The 27048-nt window shown below is 38.5% G+C and overlaps 2 protein-coding genes across 2 annotated transcripts; both read right to left on the bottom strand.

The window, feature by feature from the left end:
- Window positions 1-4260: 4260 nt before the first annotated feature.
- trarg1a (trafficking regulator of GLUT4 (SLC2A4) 1a) lies at window positions 4261-18036 on the bottom strand. Its single transcript, XM_053320257.1, has 2 exons — window positions 17626-18036; window positions 4261-4401 (listed from the first exon to the last, which is right to left on the bottom strand). Exons 1-2 carry the CDS (start codon window positions 18025-18027, stop codon window positions 4261-4263), a joined length of 543 nt encoding a protein of 180 aa, XP_053176232.1. The 5' UTR covers window positions 18028-18036.
- A 3893-nt stretch (window positions 18037-21929) lies between these two features.
- aipl1 (aryl hydrocarbon receptor interacting protein-like 1) lies at window positions 21930-26659 on the bottom strand. The gene is made up of 6 exons (XM_053321102.1): window positions 26555-26659; window positions 24961-25140; window positions 23199-23387; window positions 22866-23042; window positions 22601-22742; window positions 21930-22129 (listed from the first exon to the last, which is right to left on the bottom strand). The coding sequence occupies exons 1-6, from the start codon at window positions 26657-26659 to the stop codon at window positions 21930-21932; spliced, it is 993 nt and encodes a 330-aa protein (XP_053177077.1).
- Window positions 26660-27048: the final 389 nt, after the last annotated feature.

Here is a 27048-nt window from a genome sequence, read left to right on the forward strand (position 1 = left end):
CCTGTTCTGCAGCAGTCGGAGATGGGTGGCCGTCTGTCCCTTATGTGGGAAACCCTGTGCTGAAGTCTATATTTGGTGTAGATGCTGTTGATATTTCAGCCACTCAAACTGAACAGGAACCAACATCCTCTCAGCCAGCAGGGTCACACTACAGTGACTTCTGATGAGCACAAAGTCTGTTCATTCAAAGCAGCTCATGTGTAAAACAAAATCTGGCCCTCTGTCTGTGAGGGAATCTGATTGTTATTTTAACCTTCGTGTTGTCCGTCCTTCCTTCCTTCCTTCCTTCCTTCCTTCCTTCCTTCCTTCCTTCCTTCCTCCCTCCTTCCATCTGTCCTTCCTTCTCTCTTTCTTTCCTCACTTCCTTCTGTCCTCCCTCCCTCCTTCCTTCTTTCCTCCTCTCTTTCTTTCCTTCCTCCCTTCCTCTTTTCCTTTCTCCCTTCCTCTTCTCCTTTCTCCCTCCCTCCCTCCTTCCTTCCTTTCCTTCCTCCCTCCCTCCCTCCCTCCTTGACTCGAGGACAACAGGAGGGTTAAGTAGCGTTTTTTGAAAACAAACAGCAGAGATGCTTCACTCCCTCTGCAGATATTTATTGATAGCATGAGTTAAAAAGTTTCAGTGAAACAATTTACTGTTTTTCTTGCAGTAAGTTTTTGAGCACTGGGAAATTAAAGAATAAATTATTTGTATCCTAATCCTAGATAAAAGCCCTTACCTTCAGTGGAAGAAATACTGCAGTGCTTTCTGTGTTGCTCAGATTTCAGGTGTATCTATAGTCCGTTGTCGTGGCGACCATGATAAATGGTGTTTGTGTGCTCTGAGACAATTGTGTATATAACCTGCTTTATGTACAGGGTTTAGATATAATAAAAGTAACAGCTATAGCACAATATAACTGCAGCTACATTTCATAGTGTTGGCTGAGCATCTCTCGGACACAATCTGAACAATTTTTTAAAAGCCCCTCACCTCTCCCCCATACATGTTTCAATATATAGAAAAATACTCTGCTTTGACTAGTAATTTGTGTCTGATATAGTTTTTCCACTAAAATAAGTTCAATTAGTGAAAAAATGTCATCTCTTCTCCCTCATTGAAAAATCCATTGCATCATTTCAAAAGTTTAACTACTTGATGTAAGATGTCTCCTATTTCACTGTAAAATCCATTTTCAGTATATATATATATGTACGGGAGGCTTTACGTTTCCACATCACACCAAGTATAAGCTGTGTACTCTACTGTACACTTGGCTCCAAAATTAACCCTAACCCAAATCATGCTTGTAAGTACACACCTTAAACTCAGGTTTATACTTTGTCTACTACCTTGGTTTATTACCTATTACCTGCAAAAGTAAAAGATATTCCCATCAGCCTCAGCTGTTTAATGCTAACGTTAGCATGTGAACACACTAAGCTAACATTTTAAACATCATACTTGCTAAACATCAGCATGTTAGTCTTGTGGTCATTTGACTTTGGGATTTAACTTCAAGTAGACTCAGCTTTGTTTCATCTTACAAACTAAACTAATCTATATTTTAGTATTTTAGTACCATTACTTGCTGTCGTCATCAAAAGGCAAAACTTGGACCATGCATGGTAACATTTATTCCAGACATGCAAAATGTACACCACAAAGATGAAAACTGGTGCATACAGTATACTGGAAAAGAAACAGTCATATATAAGAATGAAATGAAGATTTTACCTGTTTTACTGACACAACAGTGCTTAAACTAGACATTTATCTCCTGAATACCATACCAGAGATGAAAGTGAAGTGGAATATTAGAGAATAACAGTTAGAGCAGTAGCCCACATTGCCAGGGCTTGAATGACACTCTAATATCAGGAATAATATCTCCTCATGGAAGTTAACACGGGAATCTTTGGATTTTGCTGCTTACTGAAGGAATGTAACCGATAAAACGGATCACAGTTGGTCAGCCTTAAAATTCATTTTCATTTGGCAGAGTCAGTCAAGCCTTTTAATCTTGAAAATTAGCTGCATAGTCTGATTAATTTCATCTTTATTTAGGTATTTTATAGCTGTGTTTTCTTTGTTTCATTAACATATGAGCCCTTCAACAATAAGTGGAATTTAAGACTCTGCAGATATCACTTTTTAGTGAGTCCAAATGACTCCTGATTTAAATTGCAAAAATGTAAGATGTAAGCATTAAAGATGAAAGAAAGGTTATGAATTTAAACAAATGCAACATGGTCTTATAGTGAGTCTGCATGTGCTTGTTGTAGCATAAGCCTGTAATGTGTTTATATAACAGTGTATCCATGGTGGACATAGTACAGTGAACACAGACAATCTGCTGTGCTTAGATCTTGAAGAAACAGTCTTTAAATGTTATTTGTTACTCAGTCAAACTCATAGACCTGCTCATTTACAGAAAATTAAAAAAAAACATGTGTAAGCCTGTAGGCCATAGCATGCGTACATATTGCATATATATTTTCCCATATAAATACATTTCATACCGATACAAGGAGCGGAAAAAACATTCAGTGAAACAATGGCATTTAACAGTCAATGTATCACAATTTAGGAATGGTAATATGGAAAACAGGTGTAGAAAGGTAGTAAACGGTGAAATGTAAAATGGAGTTTAAGGGTTACAAGATGAAGGATCAAAGACAAAACTGAGAAGTGGCAGCCACTAAGGTTTGATGGGAAAGGATTTGAGGAACTGAAGGGAATAATAAGTCACTGGTGGGAAAGTTGATGGCAGGTTTTGCATGCGTGTCAGGCTCTGCCAACACAAAGCGAGGTACAAGTGATTTTGGAGGCATAAATTGGGTAGAGGGTTAGGGTTGTTATAGGGGTTTAGATCTCAGTCCTCACACATTCTTCAGTGGCTGGATTTCACACGTAATGTACACAAATCACTCTTCCATGTGCAAACCTATTCGCCTCTCTTGACTCCATAATAAGAAAAGAGAAAACTAATAACAGTCAAAACAAAGGCAGAATTTGGGTTATCTACATTCAGGCATGCAGTGGTCTCATTTTTTTTAGTTAAAAAAAATCATAATTAAATAACAAAAATTAAAAACGTGTTCCCTTCCCCCTTTCACAAACCCTTGAATTTCCACCGATAATCCAAGTGCTGACAAAGCAGCCAATGTGACAGCCTTAACAAACCCAGCACCTCTTGGCATACAAACATCTTTATAAAATGCACATCTATATTCATATATATATTACTATATCCATATTTCAAATATATTTGTAGCTGTATATGCTTTGAATGCAGGAGGCTTGATAAGGAATATATGAGGATTATATGCAGCTGTCCCAAGTTTGAAGTCCAAACTCAAAAATCCGCTTTTGAAAGGAGCTCCATCCCGGACGTAGAAAAAGTCTCATTCTGTCCTGACGTGGATCATCCTCTTCATTTCAAGAAGTCCTTTTATTCCAAAAAAAGTCCTCCTGACTACACACAAACCTGCATTTTCTATTTCCTCTGTTTTAACCTGAACAATTTTACATCAGGTTTTTCTTTATTTTTGTCACAAGCAAATGTTATTTGGATTCTAATGCATGCATCTCTGAATGATTTTTTTCTCTAGAGTGTTTTCATTAGTTAACTTGCTGCAGTACCTACTCACATGAGTTGCCTATTTTTTTGCTTTTTGAAGTTGGTCATGATGTAATTACAATATGGCATAAAGTTAGGAATTGCATTTCATCTTTTGTTTTTAGGAATGGGCTTTTTTTTTTCTCTCTTGTTGCATCCGTGGTCTGGCGTTCACGGTTCATTTTTCACCCCCAGGTCGTCCATGTCAAGTTGTTGCTAGAAAAGAACAAAGAGCAGAGGGATGGCATCGTCAGAGAAAGACAGATCAGACACAAAGACAAGTTAAATTCACCATCAAATTCATTATTTTGACTGGAGTAGCTGCAGGGCAACCCGCTCTTGCTGCACAGTCAGCCCACTACTATCACTGCAGTGCTAAATCAATCTACACACACACATACATACACACACAGACACGGCTTGGAAATGTGCTGAGTTCGGACATAGAAAAACACACATCTCATGCTTGTGTGGATGGTGTCATTTATCACCCTGTAATCGTAATGCAGTAGGCATTCTTTGTTGTTGAACATATGTTGTTAAAACACTGTGTGTGTGTGTGTGTGTGTGTGTGTGTGAGTGTATATATATTGTACATCATATTTAGGTGACACCCCCCCCCCCTCCATATTCATAAGCTTTAATGAAAAAAGGAAATATTTTGTCATGTTTCTGTACCTTGAATTGAGACGAAGACTGTGATGATGACCACGCCTAGGACGATGGAGACGATACTGAGCAGACGAGCCAGACGACCCAGCCTCCTGGCCCCGTCCATATCCCCTGACTGTAGACTGTTTCTGGACTGGAGACACATAAAAGCACAGGTAATTACCATGAGAACCATTTTGATTATCGTCTTATTATTATCTAAGACATAGATGAGGTGTCATTTTCTATAAGCCATATTGGACACTGACAAAACTGCATAGAGTTAAAATGAAAGATTTGCTGGAGATGCAGAGATGACTGTGGTATACTTATTCATTTCCTGTGTGAATGTCTCAAAGTACAGGCTTTTTTAGTACAGGTTTGCTATTCATGGAAATATGAGACACTTCATGCACTGTGATATTCCTCACACACTTGGTCTGTACAGTATGTTTTGGGGATCAATGACCGCTAAGCAACATCCCAACGTCTTTAGCAGATTCACACAGCAATTATGAGTCATAAGGGTAGGAAGATCATTGTTAAAGAGTGGAAATATGCTGATTTACCTCCAACACATTCTATCAGTTTAGAACTGTAGCAGTTTATGGAAAATTATTGTTTAGGATTAATAATCCAGTTGATTGAGTCTGAAATGGAAGAAATTCTTCAGTCACATGAAAAGCTCTTGAAACCTCTCACAATAAGGTAACAGCCTTTTTATTGATTTATATTCCCTAGCACACTGAACATAATCCAAATTTACACTGATATGGCTCTAAACCTCTATGCTACCATTATCATTTCCTTTTTTATGTCATTATTTACTTTATACTCTATTATAACTTTTCTCTGTTACTAATTTTTTAAGGTTGTTAAATCTGTTTGAAAACCAAATCCCCCTCAAATCTCAACAAAACCCCCCTTCATGCTCATGACCTGAACAGTAATGACATTATTGTTGGCATTTCAAGGAAAAACCTCTTAGCTAGATGTAAGGAAAATTAAATGGAGCACACAGGAAGTTGTTTGTTAAAGTTCAGAATCGGTCAGAATGACAGATTTTATTTAATTAATGTTGTGAATTAATGACTTTAACTGTTAACATGTATAATTTGAAATGCTTTTATTACTAGCCACACAAGTGCCGCAGCTCCACAACTGGCAATATCATTTAGTCGGTCCACCATTTTGGTTCAGAATGAAATATCTCAGCAGCTATTGGATCACCTCAATGTCTGATGCAGATGTTCTTAATCATGATGGATTGCTGTGATATCAACTACAGATATTCAAGCTCCCTAAAGATTAAATTCTAATATATTTATCCTCTGTCTTTTCCTCTAGTGCCACCATCAGGTCAAAAGTTTAGCTTCTTCATATTTCTGTTAATGAGTAACTAGGCAACAAGTAAAACCAATGACATTTCCATCAACCTCAGCTGTACTTTGTGTTTAGTACTGATCATAGACTGAATGCAGTCCAGCTAAATAACATGTTAGCATTGTCATTGTTCCTTTTATTCGTCATCACAAAATATGGCACCAAATATATGAACAAAAAAAAGAAAGAATATTGAATAACAAACATGGAAGAGATACTTAACTAAAACTAATTATCTTTATTCTAGCCATTCAAGTTTTTAGTTTTTTTATCATGAGCTCCTGTTTTTGACAGATAATGTAACCCTGCATCATGTCTGGCTCACCTTCTCCATCTCCTCCTGCTGAGTCTCTAGACAGTTGTGACATTCGTGTTTACATTGCTACTTTCAAAGAGTGTAACTCCAGAGTGACCTTCATTTTATCAATACAAGCATCCAGCAGTGCAGAAAACTTGAATAATTCCAAGACAGACAGCAAACACTGAAGAGAAGAGCATTCAGAAAAGGCAATCTCAGCGGAATCAGCAATAAGCATATTGACCCTATCAGTGTAAGATGAGGGTAACGGCACAAACTGCAGGGATGATTTACACTTTAAGCTCACAGCTCAGAAAGTACACTAAGTATGTGTTGGGTTCTATATATAAATATATATATAATCAGGAGAAAGTTCCCTCTCCAGCAGCACTTTGCTTTAAAATATTTATCAGGTGGTTTTCAGTTCATCGACAGCCAAGTAGTTCTGCAGTGCTAATGACACACATGCGGCACATGAACACTGACTTGTCTACCGGATGCCGGAGAGTCCAATAAGGTAATATTTGAAAAATATTCTATCGCCGGCCTTGAATGGTGAAATTGTCTATTTCAGATTGGCAGCTTGGGATTGATTGAAGGATTCAACTTACAGAGCCAATTGGATGGAGTAGGTGCATGCAGCAGTGTGAAGGGGTTGTATATCAACTTGATGCTGTATGCATATTGCTTTATGTATACTGCAGATGTGGAGAGAGGAAGATTTATGTGTATGTGTGTGAGGCATGACGGATGGGAGTCCTTATTCCCCGTGCATTGCTTTCTTCTGTGAGAGACCCCCCAATAATAAATCACACCATGGCTGATGTTACTATCCTCTCATCAGCTTTGGTTTGCCTTTAATTTGGGCTGTTTTTAATTTGTGATGCTGCTATAAACATGCCACATGATGTAAACGCGTACAGTGACGCTCACACAACAGCATGAGAGTCAATACTAAGGGAACATTTAGACGTTATTCTGAAAGCACAAGCTGGTTGATACATTTCCACATACATACACACCACACACACACAATGTTACAAATATTACTGAAATTATTTCTATTTTAATTAATAGTATATAAGGGAGTGTACTGCAAAAAGGATAGAACACATTAAGGATGCTATACATATTTTTTATAATGATGAATCAATTATATAAAAATTACATAATATAATAATATATAATAATTTAATCAGAAATTACCCAGAGACCAAAGTTATGTATTAACATCCCTTATTCTGGTAATTTAACAGTAACACTTTAACATTGAGAAGCTAGGGAATGTTTGTTTTCTGTGGATCGACTATTTGGATTAACTGACTAATCATTTCATCTGTAGACAAAAAGAGTTTAAAATCGGCCAACAGGAAGTATGCAGAGGATCAAAAAGACTACAATTAGGTAACTGAGTGCATGAGTGGAGCTAAAAGACAATGATAAAAGATCAGCACTTCACAAGATTTAGGATTTAACGAGGAAAGGAACAACAGCAGCTGTCTCACTCTGGTTGTGTGACTCCGTGCATCCATCAGTCAGCGTGAAAACACTGCAGGACAGTGTTGATGACGTTAGCATGGCATTCAATGAACGTTGGAACAACACATGATATCTAAACAGCCCTTCACACCAGTAGCGTATCTGTAGTGTAGCAGGGTAATGCATAATGCAAAAACTGTTTTTATGAATGCAGCAGTGACATCATCTCAATGCAGTGTCAAGTCACCAATCCAGAGCTGCTTAGGGGTCATTACATACCAAGCATCCCTGTTGGGTGCTAAACTGTAACTATGTGATCAAACACAGAGAGAGAGCAATGTCAGGATAATGTTGCTCGTACTGAGTGCTACAGTAAAGAGAAAGATGAAAGGATTACATATATTGCACATGCAATAAGGTCATGAACATGTCCCTCTGATGGACCCATTGCTTTACTTTTTGAACCTGGTGAAAAGTTCAAGAGCTGTCCCTGGTGCTGAACATGTCTTTTCAAATAAGAAGCCACAGCATGTGCAGTACAGCAGGAAATGGACTTCTTGTTCCTCACCTATACTGAATTATTCAGATATGTTTTTGTAGGTTGCTTTCTCCTTCAAGAAAGACCCATCAAATAAAAAATACATGTTCCCAGTTTTAATCTTGTATACCTGTGTTAACTGATAATAAGTATTTTTTACATCAAAATCCTTGCATTTTCTCTTCCTGTTAAAATGATTTCAATGTAAAATGGTGTTTGATGACTCATCTTGCACTCAGCAGTTTACAAAAGTTTATCAAATTAAATGTCACTTTGGGATAGTAGCGAGCCTCAGCAGTTATATTAAACTGCACTTCACTGTTTGTGGGTCACAGTGGCCAATAATATGGAGAGAGATTGGGAGAGTTGGTATTGATATCAGTGGGCAAAAACTTTTCAGAAAAATGTTGCTGAGGTCTAATTCATGTATCGCTCCCTCGTCCTTCTCCAGACCTAACAACAAACCTTATATAACTGTAACTATATCGAAGCTTTCCTGAATATAATATACTTACTGCATATATTTTTCACTTTAAAGATGGTCTAAAGAAGCAAATTATAAAGACTGTGATGAATTACAACTCCCTCACAACACTTGTCACAGATCAAAGTTGAAAGATATGCTAATAGAGGGGTAGTATGCTCATGGCTTAGACAATAATATATCAGACCTGCTGAGGGTCATATGTGGGGTTCCACAAGGTTCAGTGCTGGGCCCAAATATGTTTATATTGTACATTAATGATATTTGCAATGTGTCCAAATTGCTGAAGTTTGTAACTTTGTAATATTTGAAGAAAATATAAATAGAAAGAGTTTATAAACTACAATTTTGGGAATTGGTATAGACTACAAACTATGCTGGAAACTAAATATAAATCATGTAATGACAAAAATGTCCAAGTCCATTACAATATAATCTAAATTCATTACATACTGTATACTGTATTGTTCTTTTATATTATGTCCTGTGTGGATGTTTGGGGACACACATACAAAACAAAAATTCTTAGTCAAAATGAACTGAGAGGAATTTTAATGAAAAACGAAGATTAGAAAAAAATATGTGTACCAGTCAAATGAGTTAATTTGTAGTATCGGGTCAGAGTACTATGTCTAAAATAACTAGTGACCATTTGGGACATTAGACCTGACAAGCAGTGATGGTGACTGGACTACTGAGTTGGACAACATGAAACTGCCTTTCAACCAGTGGGATCAGCCAATTTAGGTCAGCCTGAGCAGATATGATGTACGTATAAAGGCCAGGTAAAGCTGACAAGTATCTGCCCGCTGCTTGAGTGAGAGTAGGACTTAGACAGTTTAAAAAGGTAAAGCGAGTCACCTGTCAAAAGGGCTCAGTGGATATATGACAGCACAGCCTGATACCACAGTAGGGACTTAACATTTAAAAGTAATACTGGCCTTTCACTGGTATTCTCACCCAACCTTTGGTACATTTTATTCAAGTGTGTATTGAGAACTGAGATTAATCCAACAATTTTCATATTTAACATTTTGCTTTCACATACATCTACCTATAATAACTCCCACTCAGTTAGTACTAGCTGAGAATACAGTATATAGAGCTCGGGTTGTTTCAGTATAAGATAAGATTACATTGCAGAGAGAAAGAGAGACACAGAGATAGAGATAGAGAGAGCCCTCCCTTCATCCCACAAGTTACTTCATCCTCTCACTCCCATGAGCCTCTCTGTCTCCAAGCTGTCTCTGGAATAATCAGGACCCACAATGCACTTGGGGCATGTGGGTGGCGACAGTGCTACCCCGAAGTGATACACTGAAATAAATGAATAATAAGTTTAGTGATCATTTTTGCTTTTCTTAGACTTTTTACTTCGAAATCACAATTATTTTGAAAGACAAAGGTAAGAAATTTGAAAAAAACAATTAAACTATAGGGCTAATTTGAATAATAATAATAATAAAAGGTACCAGACAGGTTTTAGTACAATTTCAAGGTGACTTTCACAAAAGCTAAATCAATGCAGGTGTTAATCTGGACAGTAAAATGAGAGATTCCTCTACCTCACACATGGCGACACACTCACTCCCAGTACTGCAATGTGAAGCTGTGGTACAAACACAGACCCAGAGGGACACGTATTGATCTGGACTCACATCGCAAGGAAAAGCAACATCAGCACCTTGAATCAATTGAAGCCCCTTTCAAAAAAACACAGCCTATTTAGCTTGAGCTTGTTTGGAGAAAGAAAAAAAAGATTTAAGAAAACGGGGTAGATTAAAAATATGTAAAAAAAAAATACATAGATAAAAACAACCCACTGTGTTTGATGGTAGCCTCAAGGGCTGCAAGTGATTTGTGTGTGTGTGTGTTTGGTTAGTGGGAGGCACCCATCACTTGGCTGGTGAATGTCTATATTGATTCACAGCGAGAGTAAGCCTGGTCATATTTGTTTTCTGAATGGGAAATTCTACCCTGAAAGTGTCTTGTCCAGTGTTCGTTGTGCTACAAGTGTACACACCAGCCACACATGCATGCACACACACACAAACACACACACACACACACACACACACACACATACATGCACTCTGGCTCTCTAGTTCATGTGGCTGATCAGCAGAGTAAGGTGGAGGCTGGGAAGTCAGTAAGTGCTTCCTTTCTCCCTCGTCATTAATAATGGAGAGCCAGCAGCAGCAGCAGCAGCCTGGTGGAGAGGGACACAACAACAAGCTGTTTTGTAGTTACTGTACGTCTGTGAGACTGACTGGCCATTTTCATCACATTTACTCCCATTATTTCCTATAAAATATCCAATTTTGTTCATTTCATTTTATTTGGTCCTCTTGAAATTATATCAAACCTTTTCTAATGATTTTACTTTTAGGATAATCTATAATTTAGTAAATGTTGTCATTGTTGTGAAAAAGGGAGAGGCTTTTGATCATTCCCTCAGTTAGTTTGGTCTAAACACTTTGGTGTAGTTGGGTGTAAGGTGTATCACAGCCTCAAGGGGCCGCTAGCAGGGCTTTTAGAGTCCGTCTTGTTACATTAGAATCTCCATTAAAATTGCAAACCACTCAACGCGGTCAGATGATCAAATCTGTCAGACTCATGATGGCACCGCTCTCATTCTCGAAGCTATAAAATGGGTTCTAGCTGCTGCTACAGCTCATAAATTTTAATTGTCTTTATATCTTGGTTAGCTTGTGAACTGGAAACACATTTTGAATGAGCCACCACAAAGACTCAGTGCCATAGTGGTATACGCCTTATTCCAATACAGCACATCAGTAATAAGTGAACCACTGTCAGACCGGCCTATTCAGAGACGTTTCAAGCTTCACAGTTAAGTTACAATGGAGAGTACACTGTTATTAAGCTTAACAAGACATGATGCTAATAATAACAACGTCAAAACAAAATTAGATTGTTATGATAAAGTGCATCTATAAAGTGCTGGCTGTCCTCTCAAGAATGGGAAAACACATTTGCAACCAAATAGGTATCTGAGTGATACAGGAAAACAAAACACTAATGACCAATTAGGAGAAAGTTTGGCGGGATCCATCAGAGGAAATGAGCAGAAAACAAATATCTACTTACAACATTAAACGAATGTATACCATGTTCACCAACTTAGTCTAGCATTTTCTAATTAGTGCTAAACACAAAGTACAGCTGATATGAATGTCAATGTATTGGACAAATTAAACATACGTCATAAGTTTTAAGGGATGGGTTCACAATGTTTCAAGTCTTTCCTGGAACAGCTGCCCAAACAAACATTGAAACTCGTTATGTTTATAATCATTTCTCCTGTTCATACTAAAGAGATCACTTCCAATGTACTTACATGGGAAGAGATGGGGACCACATCCACAGCCCTGCTTCTGTGCAGAAATGTATTTAAAAGTTCATTTGAAGCTGATATGAGTAGTCCAAATGAGTCAAATCAAGGCAATATCTTTCAAATTTTACCATTTTGGTGCCACATTTCCTCTTTTTGTTACAATCCTTCTGCAGCTGAACAGGAAAAACTTTGCTGAGACATAAAGAGAGGTTTTATTTTTTTTACTAAAGTCTAAAGTAAATGTGGGAAATATCCACTTTATTTGACTTACCCAGACTGCTGATGCCTCATATTATTTTCAGATAATCTTTTAAATCCATTTTAGCTCAAAATGAGGACTGCGTCAATATGAACAAGAGGAATGATTACAGAGAGGAAAACCTTGCTTCAATTTTCATTTGGGCACATGACTGTGTTGAAAAAAATGGTAAACCTATCCTTTAATGTGTGACATCATTGTAAAGCTGGTGTACTTGTATCCACAGCATGACAGTTGTAGCTTTCCATGCATTTAATTTTCAGCACTGTAGAATAATAATATCATTACTTGCACAGGTGTGACATTGAAAGCGATGAATAAGTTTTCTTTTCTATTACGGGCAGGGTGGTGTTTTCTTTTAAGGGCTCTGATAGGCTTTGTATAATTGCCAACAGCAGTAAGAAGGGCTCTCCCTCCATGTCTGCAGTAATAGATTGCTAATAACAAGTCATTTACCTATACACACACACACACACACACACACACACACACACACACACAGCCTTCCAGTGCAGCATTGCGAGTCCATATTTCACAGGCAAATCTGCCGAGTGTGCAATAACGCTCCTGCAGTTTGGGCTGTCCCATTACTGGCCTAGGCCGGTCCGGGCAGTAAAAACCTATTACCCCTGCCTCTCCAATCCACATAATTGGCTGCACATCTCCTGTGTTTGCCAGCCGCAAGCATTCACCACCAGAGCATCTGTCAGAGATCTGTGGCGGCAGCCAACTGGAAGACGGCTTTTAGGTGGTCCTGCTGCTGGAAGTGGTGGTAGATGATGATGGATGTAACTTTTGGCAGTCCTTTTGTTAGCAATGCACCATATGCCAATGCAGAAAGGTGCTGACTCTTTTATAAGGCTAAAAGAAGCATCCACAGATTGTACCTAATTATAGTTCATTTTCGTCATTTACCAGAGTCAAACATGGATTCCATCTTTTTGATTGATGGTTTCTGTCTTTAAAGTTGTTATCACTGTTATAAGTTTATAAGTCTTTGCTTGCTCTGTTTTTTCTACTGTGATGCTTGTGTACAGTGGACATAAATGACATTACGATGATGTCACCACCATAACAGGACCATACAGTATATTCATATTCTTAATAGTGATTTTTTTAGCTAGATGTAGGAAACTAAAACAAATTCAGTTAGAGTTGGGGAAGCAGACACACAACATTGACTCACCACAACCCTTTAGTATTATTATGAAAGTTTAGCAGCCAATTGTCTATCCAGCACAGATCAATATTGGCAAGTGATATAAAACCTCTTGAATTGGGAACTGAACCCTGGACTAATGTGCTTTGTCAAACTGCTGATTATGGTCCATTTCCTCTGACTCCTCCTCATTATAATATCATACAGTACACTATCTTTTTATTCTAATCTAACTTTCCAGAAGGGTTCAGTTCACATGGGCGAGGAGAATATTAGCATTTAGCAGTGAGCTGGCACTCTGAGGTTATATTGTGTGGTATTAACCACATTACTTTTGATTCATCTGTTCACAGGGAGTGTTGTAAACCTCTGTTTTTCCTGCTCTGATTCACTTGCACTTATCTGACATCACTGTGGTATCTGATTCAATTCTGTTTTAATCCAGTGATAGGAACTACTTTATAGCCATTTGCTGTCTCTCTCACACCCATCTGCCCTTGTAGCAAATGATGTTTTGATCTCCTCTGCCAGGCCAGTATCCGGTATGGAAAGGTGCATACCCCCAGGAAAGAGAGAGGATGTTGAACGCTGCCACAGAGCTGGCTAACTGCTCCAATCTGCCCTCTGCAGAGAAACTAAATTGACTTCTCTCGCCTTTTATTGAGTTAGTGGCCAGCTCTAGTTTCTCCCTCCTTCACTTTCCTTTCTTTTGCCCTCTGTCAAAGCCTCTCTCGCCCTCACGATCTTACACACACACACACACACACACACACACACACACACACACTCTCTTTGTGCCATTAGCAAGCGGCTGACTTGTGAATGTCAGTGGGTTCATGATGATGGCTTGGGGAAGTGCAGGCTGTCTCGTGGATACTGCCTGATATTCCCTTTGGTGTGTAGTGTCCACAGGAGTGATATTACAGAACTAATGGGTTTACTGCATTGCCTTTGCCTTGTTTTCTTTTGAATGTTGGCTGCTGCACAATGTCAGAAGTAAAGTGCACTGAAAATGCTTGTGCCAAGAGCAACTAAGCTACCATCAGCCAACTACTGTAGAGTTAAAATCATGACACAACAGAGCTACAACTGATGGTATTAAATACTTCTGGTAGGATATTGCCAGATGCACCAAACCAAAAGATATGTAGTTACAGTAGATCGTCTCTTCTGCTGCTGTTTCCCAGCTCACACGAGGGATTGTGAGAAACACGTGATACTTATCTTGGTTTTATTTTGGTTGTTACAGATCTTGCCAAATGCCAGTTTCAGTTATCTGTGCTGAAGAGGGGGAGATAATGGTTTTGGGGTTTGAGATTAATTCTAAAACCTAAATAATATTGTGCAGTTTCCAGCTCCTCTGATAGTTGTGTTTGTGAGTTTCTCCAGTTATTGGCATACCATTTGACAACAACTATGACTTATAACTACATATACCATGATGACAACATCCAACATTTGAAATACTCACCTATTATTGGGTTTATTCTTAGCTGCAGTTGTCAGACACATAAATCCATCATTGTGTCGAGTTTGCATTTAAAAACTTTATAGTGAAACTCATTCTCGAGTCATTTTTTAAAAAGGTGAGACCTGTATATAGTTTGCTGTTTGCTGCATATTTGCAAGTACTACCATTGTTTCCAAGGAGAACAGAGCAGGATGCTATGTTTTATTTATCACTCATGTACTCCAGCTGTCTACCAGCACTCAGCTTTCATGTTAATGGCGCACTTAATTCCTGACTGAAGATTATTTAAAGAGGTGCAGCAAAATTTAACTCTGTATTGCTGTTCTGCAAAAAAGCATATTTCATTTTATCTCATTTAAACCTTTAAAAACTTTTGTGTTTCTAGAGTGTTTACTGCTCTCTTATAACTGTCCATTATACAAAGCTCTGACCAGGGATGAAGCACACTCCTCTTGAAGGAGTTGGAAGTTCAGGTGCACTCACTGACATGAAATCCTTGCATACAGTATTTCAGAAGGAGATTTGACTTTGATGTACATGTTTAATATCTTTGCCCGACTAATGTTGCTGGTGCCGTGGTGCACTGAAAATGAAGGCAATTACAAAGAAAGTCTTACTGTACCACATTATTGTAAATATGTGTGTCAAGAACATGTTGACACAGTTATTGGTCACTGACCCCAAAGTTATGTCTGTAATTACCAAACTGAAATAAATGCTGATCCATTTGCATTTTCAGTTTATATCCCATCAGACCTTGCTTTTTTTAAATGTCAGAGAGTGACTTTGTGAATTTCCTTGTTAAACTGTTCATATCTGCTGCATCAGTCTAGTGTCAGAATCAGGAGGGTGGGAGGATGATCATACTGGCATGGTGAAGTACAGTATGACAGTGAAATATTCACATTCCTCCTATACAGCTTTTTTAAGGAGCTTCCGTAGAAGCTTCTTGCTAAATTTAGGAGTCTCATTTTGCAAAAGCATGACGTGAAGACAAAATGTGGAACTGTTAAGCTATAGCAAGGCAATCGCTTTCTCATGAATATGTTGCCAGTTTTGCTGCAGTGTCAATGACATACTGCATGTTTTGTGTCATGAAACAGTCATAAAGGTTTTTAATAATGGGACACCTGAAAAGTGGGGCTTGCAATCAATTAGGTGTGGCATCTTTATCTTTATATATCATTAATATATTCACCTACATGATGATGCTGCTCCTCATGACTCTTAAATTGCCCCTTGGGGACAAATACAGTGTTCTGAATTTGAAAAGTGAAGCATAAGCATATCTAACTTTACTTTCTACAAATTTTGCGCTGGCTGGTTTGATAAACTACAATCTCTTCTTACACAGCTACTTGTGGAAGAGTCTCTCACTATATGACAACATGAAAGCTTCAGGTTTCAGTTTAGATCCATAAACCATCTTCAACATGAATGAAACACACAATGACATTACTGTATGAATGTGGAAAAAGTTGGAAGGATTGTAGTCTTTGAAAACACTTAGTGAATTTGGTACACGACAGCCGCAGATGTTGGACGTGGCTTCGCTGCTGAGCTGTATCTTGTATCAGTGTTTCCAGCATCCCTGAACTCTCGGTGAGAGGATTAATCAAGTGTCAGCGCCTCTAGACCAGAACAACCAGCAGCTGAGTGGCAGCAGCAGACCTGAGATAATTTAAAGCTTCAGCATTGGGAAAGCTTATGAGGCTCTAGGCTCTGTGTGTGTAAGAGTGTGAGTGTACTAGTGAAGCCTGATATTCAAGAGTTTATCAGGGATCACAGTTGCAAATGCACCAAACTTGCTTTAATGAAATATGCAACACCAGAGGGGAAACGTTAAGGCATTCATTCTCGGATGGGGCATTGTGCTGAAGTGTTCTCTTTTTTTTTTACACTTAAATATTAAAACACTGCAAACAGCATGGGAAGTAACATGGAAACATGGCACATCTGTTTTGATAATGGATCAGTCTTTAAGTGATTAATCCAGAGACAACACATATGATGGTTTCAGTTTCTCATATGTATGAAGATTTGCATTCTTTATGTTTTTATTATTGTAAATCACATAACTTGGACTGTTGGACAAAATAAGTAATAATGTCGTGTCATTTTTGGCAACTTGCAATTCTCAGTTCCTGTTTTCTGTTTTGTTCATTGACAGACACAATCTAAAAAACTGGATATATTCAGGATTCATATATTTCTCTCTAAACAAAAGGCTGGCTAATAGCTTAAAATAAACGTTAACAAAACACAACATGAAGAAAAACATGCTCAGTGCCTGGAAGACTTTTTGCCTCAGTTATAAAAACTCGATACTCAACAGTTTTGAGGTTTTAAATTACATTTTTGGGATCAATCTCCGTTTGATTTCTGCATCAACCGAGTCCCGAGTCAGATTTAGATTTATGAGGCTTTTCACTTCCCTCAGGAATTGTGTCAGTACTCAGATGATACCATTCAAAGATGAACATGTAAAGTATCTTAACCACTTCCTCCCTAGGCCTCTGGCTCGAGGATGATATACCCAACATAAATATAGTATATCTCTGCAACTACAAGGTCAGTATGAATAATATTGGTATCATTATAAAGGTAACACTTGTGAGATACCTGTAGAGGTGAAAGCATCAGCATATATGTTACTGTGTCAGACTAAATGATGATTGAACACAGCATAAATTAAATATTTAATTTCAGCCTGACAAAAAATCACATTTTTAGAGTGAATAACACCTTCTGAATTATGCTGCTGCAGCCAAACACCTCTAGGAGCTGCAACATAACATCTACGCATGATCTGTCCCAAGTCTCATGCTAATATAGTGAAGCACTGCAAAGTTAGAGATTATTATTATACTGCTGCTGCACTTTTTTAAAATCCAGATTCATTTGTTATTATTTAGTTGAGCTGCAGACACAGTTCAGTAAAGTGACACTCACCATGATGGAGTACACCAGTGCGACGATGCTGACGGGCCAGACGGGGCAGAAGCAGGACAGGATGACCAGGATGAGGTAATCCCTGGGCTTCGGGGTCTCCTGCACAGTGGCGTTCCCGGTGGAGGAGCGGCTCAGACTGGCTTTGGATGGGGAGAGGGGGGCGGCGGCGGCCAGCTGCCCGACGGAGCCCGTCCTCACTGCGACGCTGTGGCCATTCTGGTCGGCCTCCAGTCCCTCCTTCATGCTGACCGTGAAGGAGGTGGACATCTTCATCCCGTTTCCTCCAGGCTCAGTGGTCACCGCCAATAGTTTCTCCGTCTCATGGGCGTCCAAAGGCGGCGCGCCTCCTCCACCCTCACCCAGGTCGGACTTCAGGAAGTCGGTGTCCGTGTTAATGGCCATGTTCAGCTCTCTCACTTATATATCAAAGTATACCAGAATATGAATATTTATTTAAAAAAAAAAACTGTTTTATAACTGATTACAGATCAGGAGACACTGATAAATCCATTACAACAAATCTGTCAGGCTGAGCTAAACTTTGAGTGTAATGGAGATAAAATAGACTATTTAACAGGTAAATATTAAAGATTAAAAGAAAAGTTTTTTTTTAAATCACAGAGGAAAAGAAAGCAGCGTGACTCCTCTAAACATTCTTGAATCACTTTCCTTCACCTTCCTTCACATCCCCCGTTTGAGTCATTTCCAAAGAAAATCTTCCCTCCTCTGATAAATCCAACAAATCAGTCAGAGGGGCTCCTGTCGCCCGGCTCGATCCAGTCTCTCCACTTTCCTTTAAATCTGTCTGTACATGGAAAATAAGCTTAAACGCTTTCCCCCCCTCTCCTTTTGGAGATGAAGAAGACGGATGAAGAGTCTCTCTTGAAGCAAACCCTTAAATGAGCCACTTTCTCCTCCTCTCCTCCACTGTCTGCAGCATCACAGTGACTGTTCTCAACTTGGGACCAGTGTAAAGTCACCTGAGGCAGCACAGCATCACTTCCGGCGAGGAAAACATAAAATATAAGCCTCGCTTGCTCAGAGCACATACGAGAAAATGACTGAAGCCATCTAATACATATTCAAAATAACAGGTCTTATATCTAATATGTCTTATTGTTACTACTGAAGCCTGTCTGACTGGAAGCATTATGTGCTCAGTAGCAGAGAGGTAGCTGCATAGGGCTAATAAATAATAATGATTATTGTTTCATTGCTCAGAATAGTTTTCTTTAACTTGATGTCCAAAACCAAAAGATATTCACTTTACTGTCATACAAGACTAATGAGGCATCAAATTCTTATACACAAACGAGAAAATATTTGGCATTTTTTACCTCACAATGGACAATTAGTGCATTATGAAAATACCTGCAAGGCATATTTAAGATCCCCACAATGGGGAAATTTGCAGTATTACAGCAGCAAGTGGATAGTAAAATAGAAGAACCTCAATAAGAAAGAATAAAGAACAATAAATACGAACAACAATAACAATAATAGTAGAAATATATAATAAAAGAATAATAATTGTGACATTATTTACATTACAACAGTAATGTTGGTATTGATGGCAATATACCAGAGATGATATTGGTATTGCACAGATTAAAATTTTCCATTGATGAATTAGTAAAGATGAATAAATTAACACTTAGAAAGGCTGTATTGTTTTTTGTTTTTTTTTGCATAGTACAGACACATTTGAGCTAATTTTGAAGACATCTGTGACAAAACAGGCCTATACTGTGTTAAAAAAAGATGTGTGAACCTGTGTTTGGCTCCATCACTTTACATTCACCAGTCATAGAGCATTTTGGATTTATTTGGGGTTGGTGGTTTAATCTCTGGCTCCTTCCGTCCACATGCCAAGATATGAAAAGATACATTAATATACATATAAAGCATATTTAATGAGATAATGCAAATAATACGCTGAATAGGAAAGGGTAAAAATAAATAATAATAAACAGTCCTTTCCTTTATTTCCTTCCTAGTAAAATGTTTTTAATTTTGAAGGCGAGATTTTCTTACTTCCAGGATTAATTTGGCCTTCTTGATGCATCTCATGTTGGAGCAGGGCAGTCTGGCGCGGAGCCCCCTCCTCATCACTCCCCCCGTCCTCCTCCTCCTCCTCCTCCCTTTCTTCTCCTCTTCTCAACATCAGCACCAGTGGTTTATGGAGGCAAGCCAGCAGCAGATTGTGCTGCTATGCAGAATTTCCTGTAGTCCTGTTTTTCATCATAAATCAACTCTCTGAGTCAATTCTCTAGATAACACTTAAGAGATCAGAGTGTGTGGATTTACAAAAATGTTTTATTGAATCTGAAAATATAATTGCGTATGATTTCTACTTAGTGTTCCAGTATTTAACCACATTTTTAGTTATTTGCTTGCTTCTGATCAGGCAAAGACTCAGCAGCCAGAAAGAGCTGCATTAGTAAAGGTGGTTGTAATGGGCTGGATGGTAGCTTCAATGTTTAATCTCGATCATCTGAGCCTTTGATTTGGTGCTATTGATTTCTCCCCATCATTAGACCATTGCATTAGCGTCAGCCTTATTTCCCAGAGTGACTGCTACACTGCTCTATGACCTGCAGTACTGAACAGTGCAGATAGTGATGAGTGGGGATTCCCTGAATGAAACCGAGCTCTCAGTGTGATGTAATACTATTGATCTAATATTTCATCCCAATGCCCAAACATAAGTGCATTCAAACGTGTTCTTCGGTGCATTTCTATATCCTGAAAACCACAGGTATTAGTCATAAATCAACCTGCTCATTAGTCTCCCCCTACTCCTTTCCATCTCTCTCATCTCTCACTATCATATTACAAACAGTCTGCAGTGAGCACTTTAACGAAACGAAGGACGGGAAGGAGACAAGCAGTAGCCTCAACAGCCCAGATCATTTATTTTTACGAGCCCCAAGACTCCTCATGAAGATGGGAATGCTGCTAAGGCTCAGGATCAGTTCTCCTACTGTGTTTATAACAGGATCCATGTTGAGCTCAGGCTGAACTAGAAGGATAATTGTGAACAGAGCCCCACCTTGTGGAAAGACTGTTTGCTTACAAGACAAAAGGAACTGACTTCCTTTTGTAAAAATATTTTAAGATCCCCTCTGGACATGTTTTAGGACATATAAAAATCCTCTGCTTGGAATAATTAATTGTATGTGACATGTTTTCCCACTAAAATGTTTGGTTGCCTTGTTAAAAATCCTCAAAATAGCATCTTCTCCTTCTACCTTATTAAGAATCCAGAAAAGTTAAGCTGCTGGACACAATATGTCTCCCAGTATGTGTGCACTGGAGAAGTTTCTACATCATACTTACATATCTCATCACATATGGCCCTTGAATGCCTAGATGTGATGATCGTAGGCCCGCCCCTTCAAATCAGATTGTCAATGAGCTCAGAGAAACTTTCCACTTTTAGCAGATGAATATGAAATCAGAGGCCCAGTGTCTAAATCTCTACGTACATTATTCTGCACAGTGAAGCCCAAACAGCCAACTGTAGGAACAAGAAGACACATACATTGTTGAGTGGAAGGGGGGCTTCAAAAACAAACAGCGGCTACTTAAGCTTTTTAAATTTACTTAGAAATAAACTACAGTGATGATAGGAGGATGAAGATTTAAGAACAGACATACATTACAACAAAAGCCTGTTCCAGCGATTTATTAGTGGCAATCATTCAGCAATGGATATATGATTTACATGGAAATGAAAGATTACATAAACAACACTAGAATCCAACAAGGGCTTTAAAGTGAATCAAATAATCATTATTTTCACATAATAATAAAGATCTTACTCAACTACTGCCAAACAACCACTCAATTGGGTTTTATTTTTATTTATTTATTTTTTAATTGTATGTTTTTATGTTCTTTGTTTCCAATTCTTACTGTTAAATGTTTTGTTTTTATGTAAAGCACATTAAGTTGCCTCTGGGTATGAAATGCGCTGTATAAATAAAGCTGCTTTGCCTTGCCTCAAACAAATCAATTTAAGTGTTAACCAAATTATATAGAATTATAAGGATGAAAAGGCCTTCACTTAACATTCATTGGTCTTTCAGCCATTGTTTGCTGGGAAAACAAAGACAAACCAAATCCTCTTTCACACTCCTAAATGTCTCACAGCCCTTGTGGAAGTCTATGCAGGGAGTCAGCTGTGGTGGTTAAAGGTAAAACTAAGCATGGAGATATTTTACACTTTTATTCCTCTTTAGCCCATCACCCCACTGATTTTCCATCCAGTCTTAGCTGCAGTCAATCTTGCGGCCGCTTCTTCAAAACATGCCCTTATACTTGTTCCTATCCTCCTGGTTCTTCTCTTCCATACGCATGTTAAGCACAGCCAGGTCCCTCTTCACTGTTTTTTTCATGGCTGGGTTGAGATCCAGCACCCTGCTGAAGTCCTGCCGAGCCTCCGCCTCATTCCAAACCTCCATGTGGGCCTTCCCACGCAGGTAGAAGGCCTTTGCTGTCCCTGGAGGACAAAGACAAACGTGTTTGTCAGGACATATTAATGTGAGGGACATCTGCTGCTCTGTAGTACACAGTATGCCTGTTCTGCATTTCTGGAGATTATGAAAGTATGCATTTAACTGACTACAGTGAAGTATTTGCAACAGATAAATACATTTAGCAGCTTTTTACATCTGTATTACATCTATGAATACGTGCAAATGTAGACTGTGCATATTAGTGCTGAAATAGAGGCGCCAGATCTTTTATAAGGTCGGACTTTTAGAGACACATGAAACATACTGTACATTTAAACCCACTGTAGAGGATTGCATGTGCACTCTCTCTCTCTCTCTCTCTCTCTCTCTCTCACACACACACACACACACAGACAGAGCATGACTCTCACATTGTCATATCAACTGACTGAAAAGTTTAGATATATTTAACCGCAACTTTTTCTGTTTCGATACAGACTTCGTCAGTGCCTAACCTGGGTGCTGACTGATTATATCACTGGTGTGCTCGATGACCTCGTAGTACTCCTCCACACACATAAGACACTGGCAGTAGTTGAGTGTTAAGGTGTTGGCCGTCTTCTCCAGCTTCATCCACGGGACTTCCCATGATTTCTCCTGCAAGGGAAACACTCTTGTCAGATCTATTCTTGTTTACATCCATATCTCTTTGTAAATGATGCACATGCTGCTCTGTAAAAGCAAATAATACATTTTGGACAACTAATTTGATTGAGTTACCTTGGTCTGAACATTTTTGATGCAGATGAGGGCCTCCTTGTATTTTTGCATGGCCTCTTGGTAGCGTCCTGCTTTGTACAGCAGATTCCCCTGACCATGCAGCACAGGCACAACCTTCAGCCTCTCCTCATCGCTCAGAGCCCACGATTCCCTGTTGTACTCACTAGGCTGATGCACCTGTCAAGCACACACATGCATGTTAGTTTGTTTCCACAAGTTACAGTTTTTTATTTTGTTCTGAGTTGTGAATAGAATTATTATTATTTTTTTTTACTTGTCTTTGCCATTGCACTTTCTGATTGACAAAAATGTCTTTGTCTTGCTCTTTCTTACCTTGATCAGCTCCAGGACAAAGTAGAGGGGCTTTGGTTCCTTCATCAGCTCATCCAAGTCAGCGTACCCAAGGGTGCTGTAGGCAAACATATTGGCCATACCACATGTATGGATGTGCCAGTCAGTCGCGTCTTTTCCCTCTGCAATGCGTCTCATGCTCTTGGACACTAATGGATAAACACCAGTGTGCTGGAGAGACAGAATCACTTCATTATAATGGTTTGTCTTTGTGAATGACCAGTTAGTCTAGACTCAAGACCAAAAGATTGCTGCACAATCTTAGGAGGTCCACAGGTTTGTGATTTTTCTTGGTTCCAGGATTTATGTACTAATATTTAAATTCAACTTTATGGTGGGCTTTCCCTTTAATCCTGGCTGTGCACCCTGGTTACCATCTGTCCCCTGAAGGTGTCACTGTGTCCCTCAAAGAGCAACATTTCTACCTTGTAATTGAACATGCCTTTTTATTTTAAGTGCCCTTTACTACTGGAAGTAACTGTAAAATTTCAAATGAAAATGTGAAAAAAATTGTACACCTTTTGGATGTTTTTGGACTTTAAGATTCCTTTTAAACTGCGTTATACATTTAGTGGCTGAATACACAGTTTTCTTGAATGATACTCGACCTCTAACCCCGTCTTTCCTGATCTTTCAAATTTTTTAAATCTTTCAAAGTATTTATATAATCATTTTTACATTTTGTGTCAGCATTATCATTCCAAACATAGCACAGTAATAAATAATTTGTATTTTGTGACCACATCTTTACAATTGAACACTATTTTTTCTTGAACAGACTTCATTTTGTTGTTACGAACTAGTCAAGGGTAGGATGGTTGTATAATCTATAGTTTTCATATACAGGAAGTCTAATACATTTTACATTGAACTGAATAGAATCTAATTGTATTTTAAGTGTCTTTGTGAGCTGTCTCACATAATCTGTGGTGTGTTTCCTCAGTTTAACGTGGCGAGTTTTCCCTCCACTGGATGGGAGTGCCCACTGATACTGCACAAAATATCCAGTTGTGGTAGTATGTGGTGCTGCCATGTTGTTCAGAGGAGTGAATAAATGCTCTAAGCCCCATCAAATCTAATCAGAGTGGAGGGGAGTCAGTAGTGCTGATTCAGCAGGAATCAGAGCCGATTAGGGAAAAGTGAGGCTGCTGCAGATTAATGACAGTATGCCTCAACCCATCTGTCTCTGACCACATTCCACATACATGCACACAGTCATACACAGATCAGATATAACAAATAATAGATCATATAACATGCACATACATTATAATACTTTAAGGAGGTATGTGTGCATCTTCCCTTGGTATAGTAACATACTTTATATGTCATTATATTAAGTATCTGCATAGGACAACAGCTTTTATAAGTGGAAGAGGTCACAGAAACCCCATACATAAAAAAACAACATTACTCACAAAGAAAATTAGTGTAATCAAACTGACAATGATTCAGATGAGTGATTTTTATTTAGCCACTTGTGTTAATTTTCTATTTCATAACCATTAATTGTTCTCAAGTTTACCCTTACTTGAGAACATGCAGCTTGTCTTATTGTGTTGCTCTGTTGTTTATTATTGAAAGCAGCATCTATAATTTTCACATCTGCAGAATGACATCATACTTTCTGAAGTGCACTTACTGTAGAGCAAACTTGCCCTATACAGACTATAATCTTGTGATTGAAATCAAACATGCCAGCAGACATTATTTAATTTTATTTTTTTATTTTTTTACTACTCACAGTGGTGTCACACCAGAACTCGGCCACCTCATTGATCCTCATCGAGGACAGCAGGGTTTCCCAGATGTCCAGTTTAAACATGTTGCCAATCACTATTTCCATGGGCTTCCCAACTACCTTGCTGTCATCTATCACGGTGCGTTCGTCATCACACAACAGAGTGCGGAAGTGAAACGTCACCTGGAGCAAACACAACCACAGGAGAGAAGAACCATGGTGAGAGGAGAATTCAAGCTTGTTTGTTAAACTATACAGTGTGGAAAAAAATAGTCTTCATCAGTAGTGCATATTTTTATGCATATGTGCCAACTTTGGAAAAAAAAGGACAATGACTGTTTTATGAGGGATTTCCATGTGACATTAGTATTAGACATCAAACATATGTTGCCAAATACCATAAATCAAATGGCGAGAGGTAGAGTTGCTGCAAGTCAAGACTCACTGACTGATAATGATGACATGCTCTGTTGAAACATGGCTCTGCAGAACACAAATGAACATCAGTCTGAACAAAGTTGTTATGTCACCAGCTTCGTCTTATTTAAGAGGGCAGGCAGACAGAAAGGATGCCAAGGTTGCATGCTTGTATAATGTCAAAGAAAAGTGTTCAGTGTGGTACAAAAATGGCTCTTTTCCCTGCTTCTCTCATGTTTTATGGTAGCAGAGCCCTCATATAGGGTTCCCCATACATGTCAAAATGGATTTTAGTGTCAAACAGATCTCCATATGCAGAAAAACAAACACAGACTCAATAAGCCACGTAAACAGGGACATGGCAAAGTAACATATTCTTATATCACAGAAATAGGCTATTGTTCGAAGCAAAGAATCATAAAAAAGGTTTATCTCTCACATTAGAGGAGCTTTCCCCCTCATAAAATATTGAATCTACACATTTTAAAATAGTGTTCATCACATTAGACTAAGTGTGTCACACCTTAAGCATATGGTATCTCACAGTGTGTTGATTTACCTCTGAATTATTGTGCCCATTAAAAGGGGACTTGAGTGATATGTGTCCTCTATCAACCTCAACTGGCTGCCAGTGGGAATGGCAACAACATTAATCTGCTTCTCCTCACTCTTCCTGTTTACGTAGAAATTGTTGCAAGCCCAGGAAATGAAAAACCATAAATCTCAATTAATGAAGTCATCCATATTGAACATAAACCCTTTCACAGACTATGGTCACACTGTTCAACAGGCCACTAACAGTCTTACTTGTTGCTCCTTTAAGTCCAGCACATTGGCATCCTCAAGGAGATATAACATACAGATCCCAAGTTTAATGTGCAGCTGAATTGATTCTTTATTAATATTAGCATTAAATAAGAGCACATCTGCTATGTTTAAAAGTCTATATAATACAATGTATAAAACTGCCCTGTTTAGTCTCTGCCTGCTCATATGATGCTGTCCACAATATGATTATTAAGTGCATATGTTAAACTCCATGACTGCCTCTAATTAGATTTTAAATATTGACACATTAGAGATATTGTTAAATCAAACTTATTTTCTGAGTTTGTCCGTATAGATGAAAAAATGTGATATCATAGATTTATTAGAAAGTGTTAATAAAGGCCTACAGTACCTTTGCCCCAGTGATGAATTTTGGGATATCTCCAATCCCTCCATGCAAGATGGTTTTTTTGATGCTGTCTGCGCCCACCAGCAATGCATCCTTTATATCTGACATTTTTTCCTGTTTTTAGATATTGGTCACCTTATATTGTCATGCATGTATATCTTATGAGTCAGTCTGTGTGTGTGATGAGTGGCGCACCACATGTATAAAGGGTATGGATGTCTTGGAGGTGTTGGATTAGTTTAGGTAGGGATAATGAGATTAGAAACGTCTCCTCCTCTCCTTATGTTTCATTGTCTTTGTGTTGCTTCGGGTATCAGCCTCCTTAAGCACTTTCTCTTGAATGCCAGCCTCTAGAAACATCCAGAAAGGAAGAGAAACAGAGTGTTACAGTGAGAGAAAAATGAGGAGTGAACAAGCTTTTGGAGGACTACTATCGACAGAAAACGCTTGACATGAAGGTGTTTTGTTTTCTTAGGAATGAAAGTATGTTTGTGTGG

The sequence above is a fragment of the Scomber japonicus genome, chromosome 6 (assembly GCF_027409825.1).
Source record: "Scomber japonicus isolate fScoJap1 chromosome 6, fScoJap1.pri, whole genome shotgun sequence".
Classification (NCBI taxonomy): domain Eukaryota; kingdom Metazoa; phylum Chordata; class Actinopteri; order Scombriformes; family Scombridae; genus Scomber; species Scomber japonicus.

What these genes read in the sequence shown, in the direction of transcription:
- trarg1a (XM_053320257.1), bottom strand. Translation starts at nt 18,027, where the DNA reads ATGGCCATTAACACGGACACCGACTTCCTGAAGTCCGACCTGGGTGAG. An exon ending in CACTGGTGTACTCCATCATG is followed by an intron (nt 4,402 to 17,625) that starts GTGAGTGTCACT and finishes ATGTGTCTCCAG; the next exon opens with TCCAGAAACAGTCTACAGTC.
- aipl1 (XM_053321102.1), bottom strand. Translation starts at nt 26,659, where the DNA reads ATGTCAGATATAAAGGATGCATTGCTGGTGGGCGCAGACAGCATCAAA. An exon ending in AATTCATCACTGGGGCAAAG is followed by an intron (nt 25,141 to 26,554) that starts GTACTGTAGGCC and finishes TGTTTGCTCCAG; the next exon opens with GTGACGTTTCACTTCCGCAC. An exon ending in TTGTCCTGGAGCTGATCAAG is followed by an intron (nt 23,043 to 23,198) that starts GTAAGAAAGAGC and finishes TGTGCTTGACAG; the next exon opens with GTGCATCAGCCTAGTGAGTA.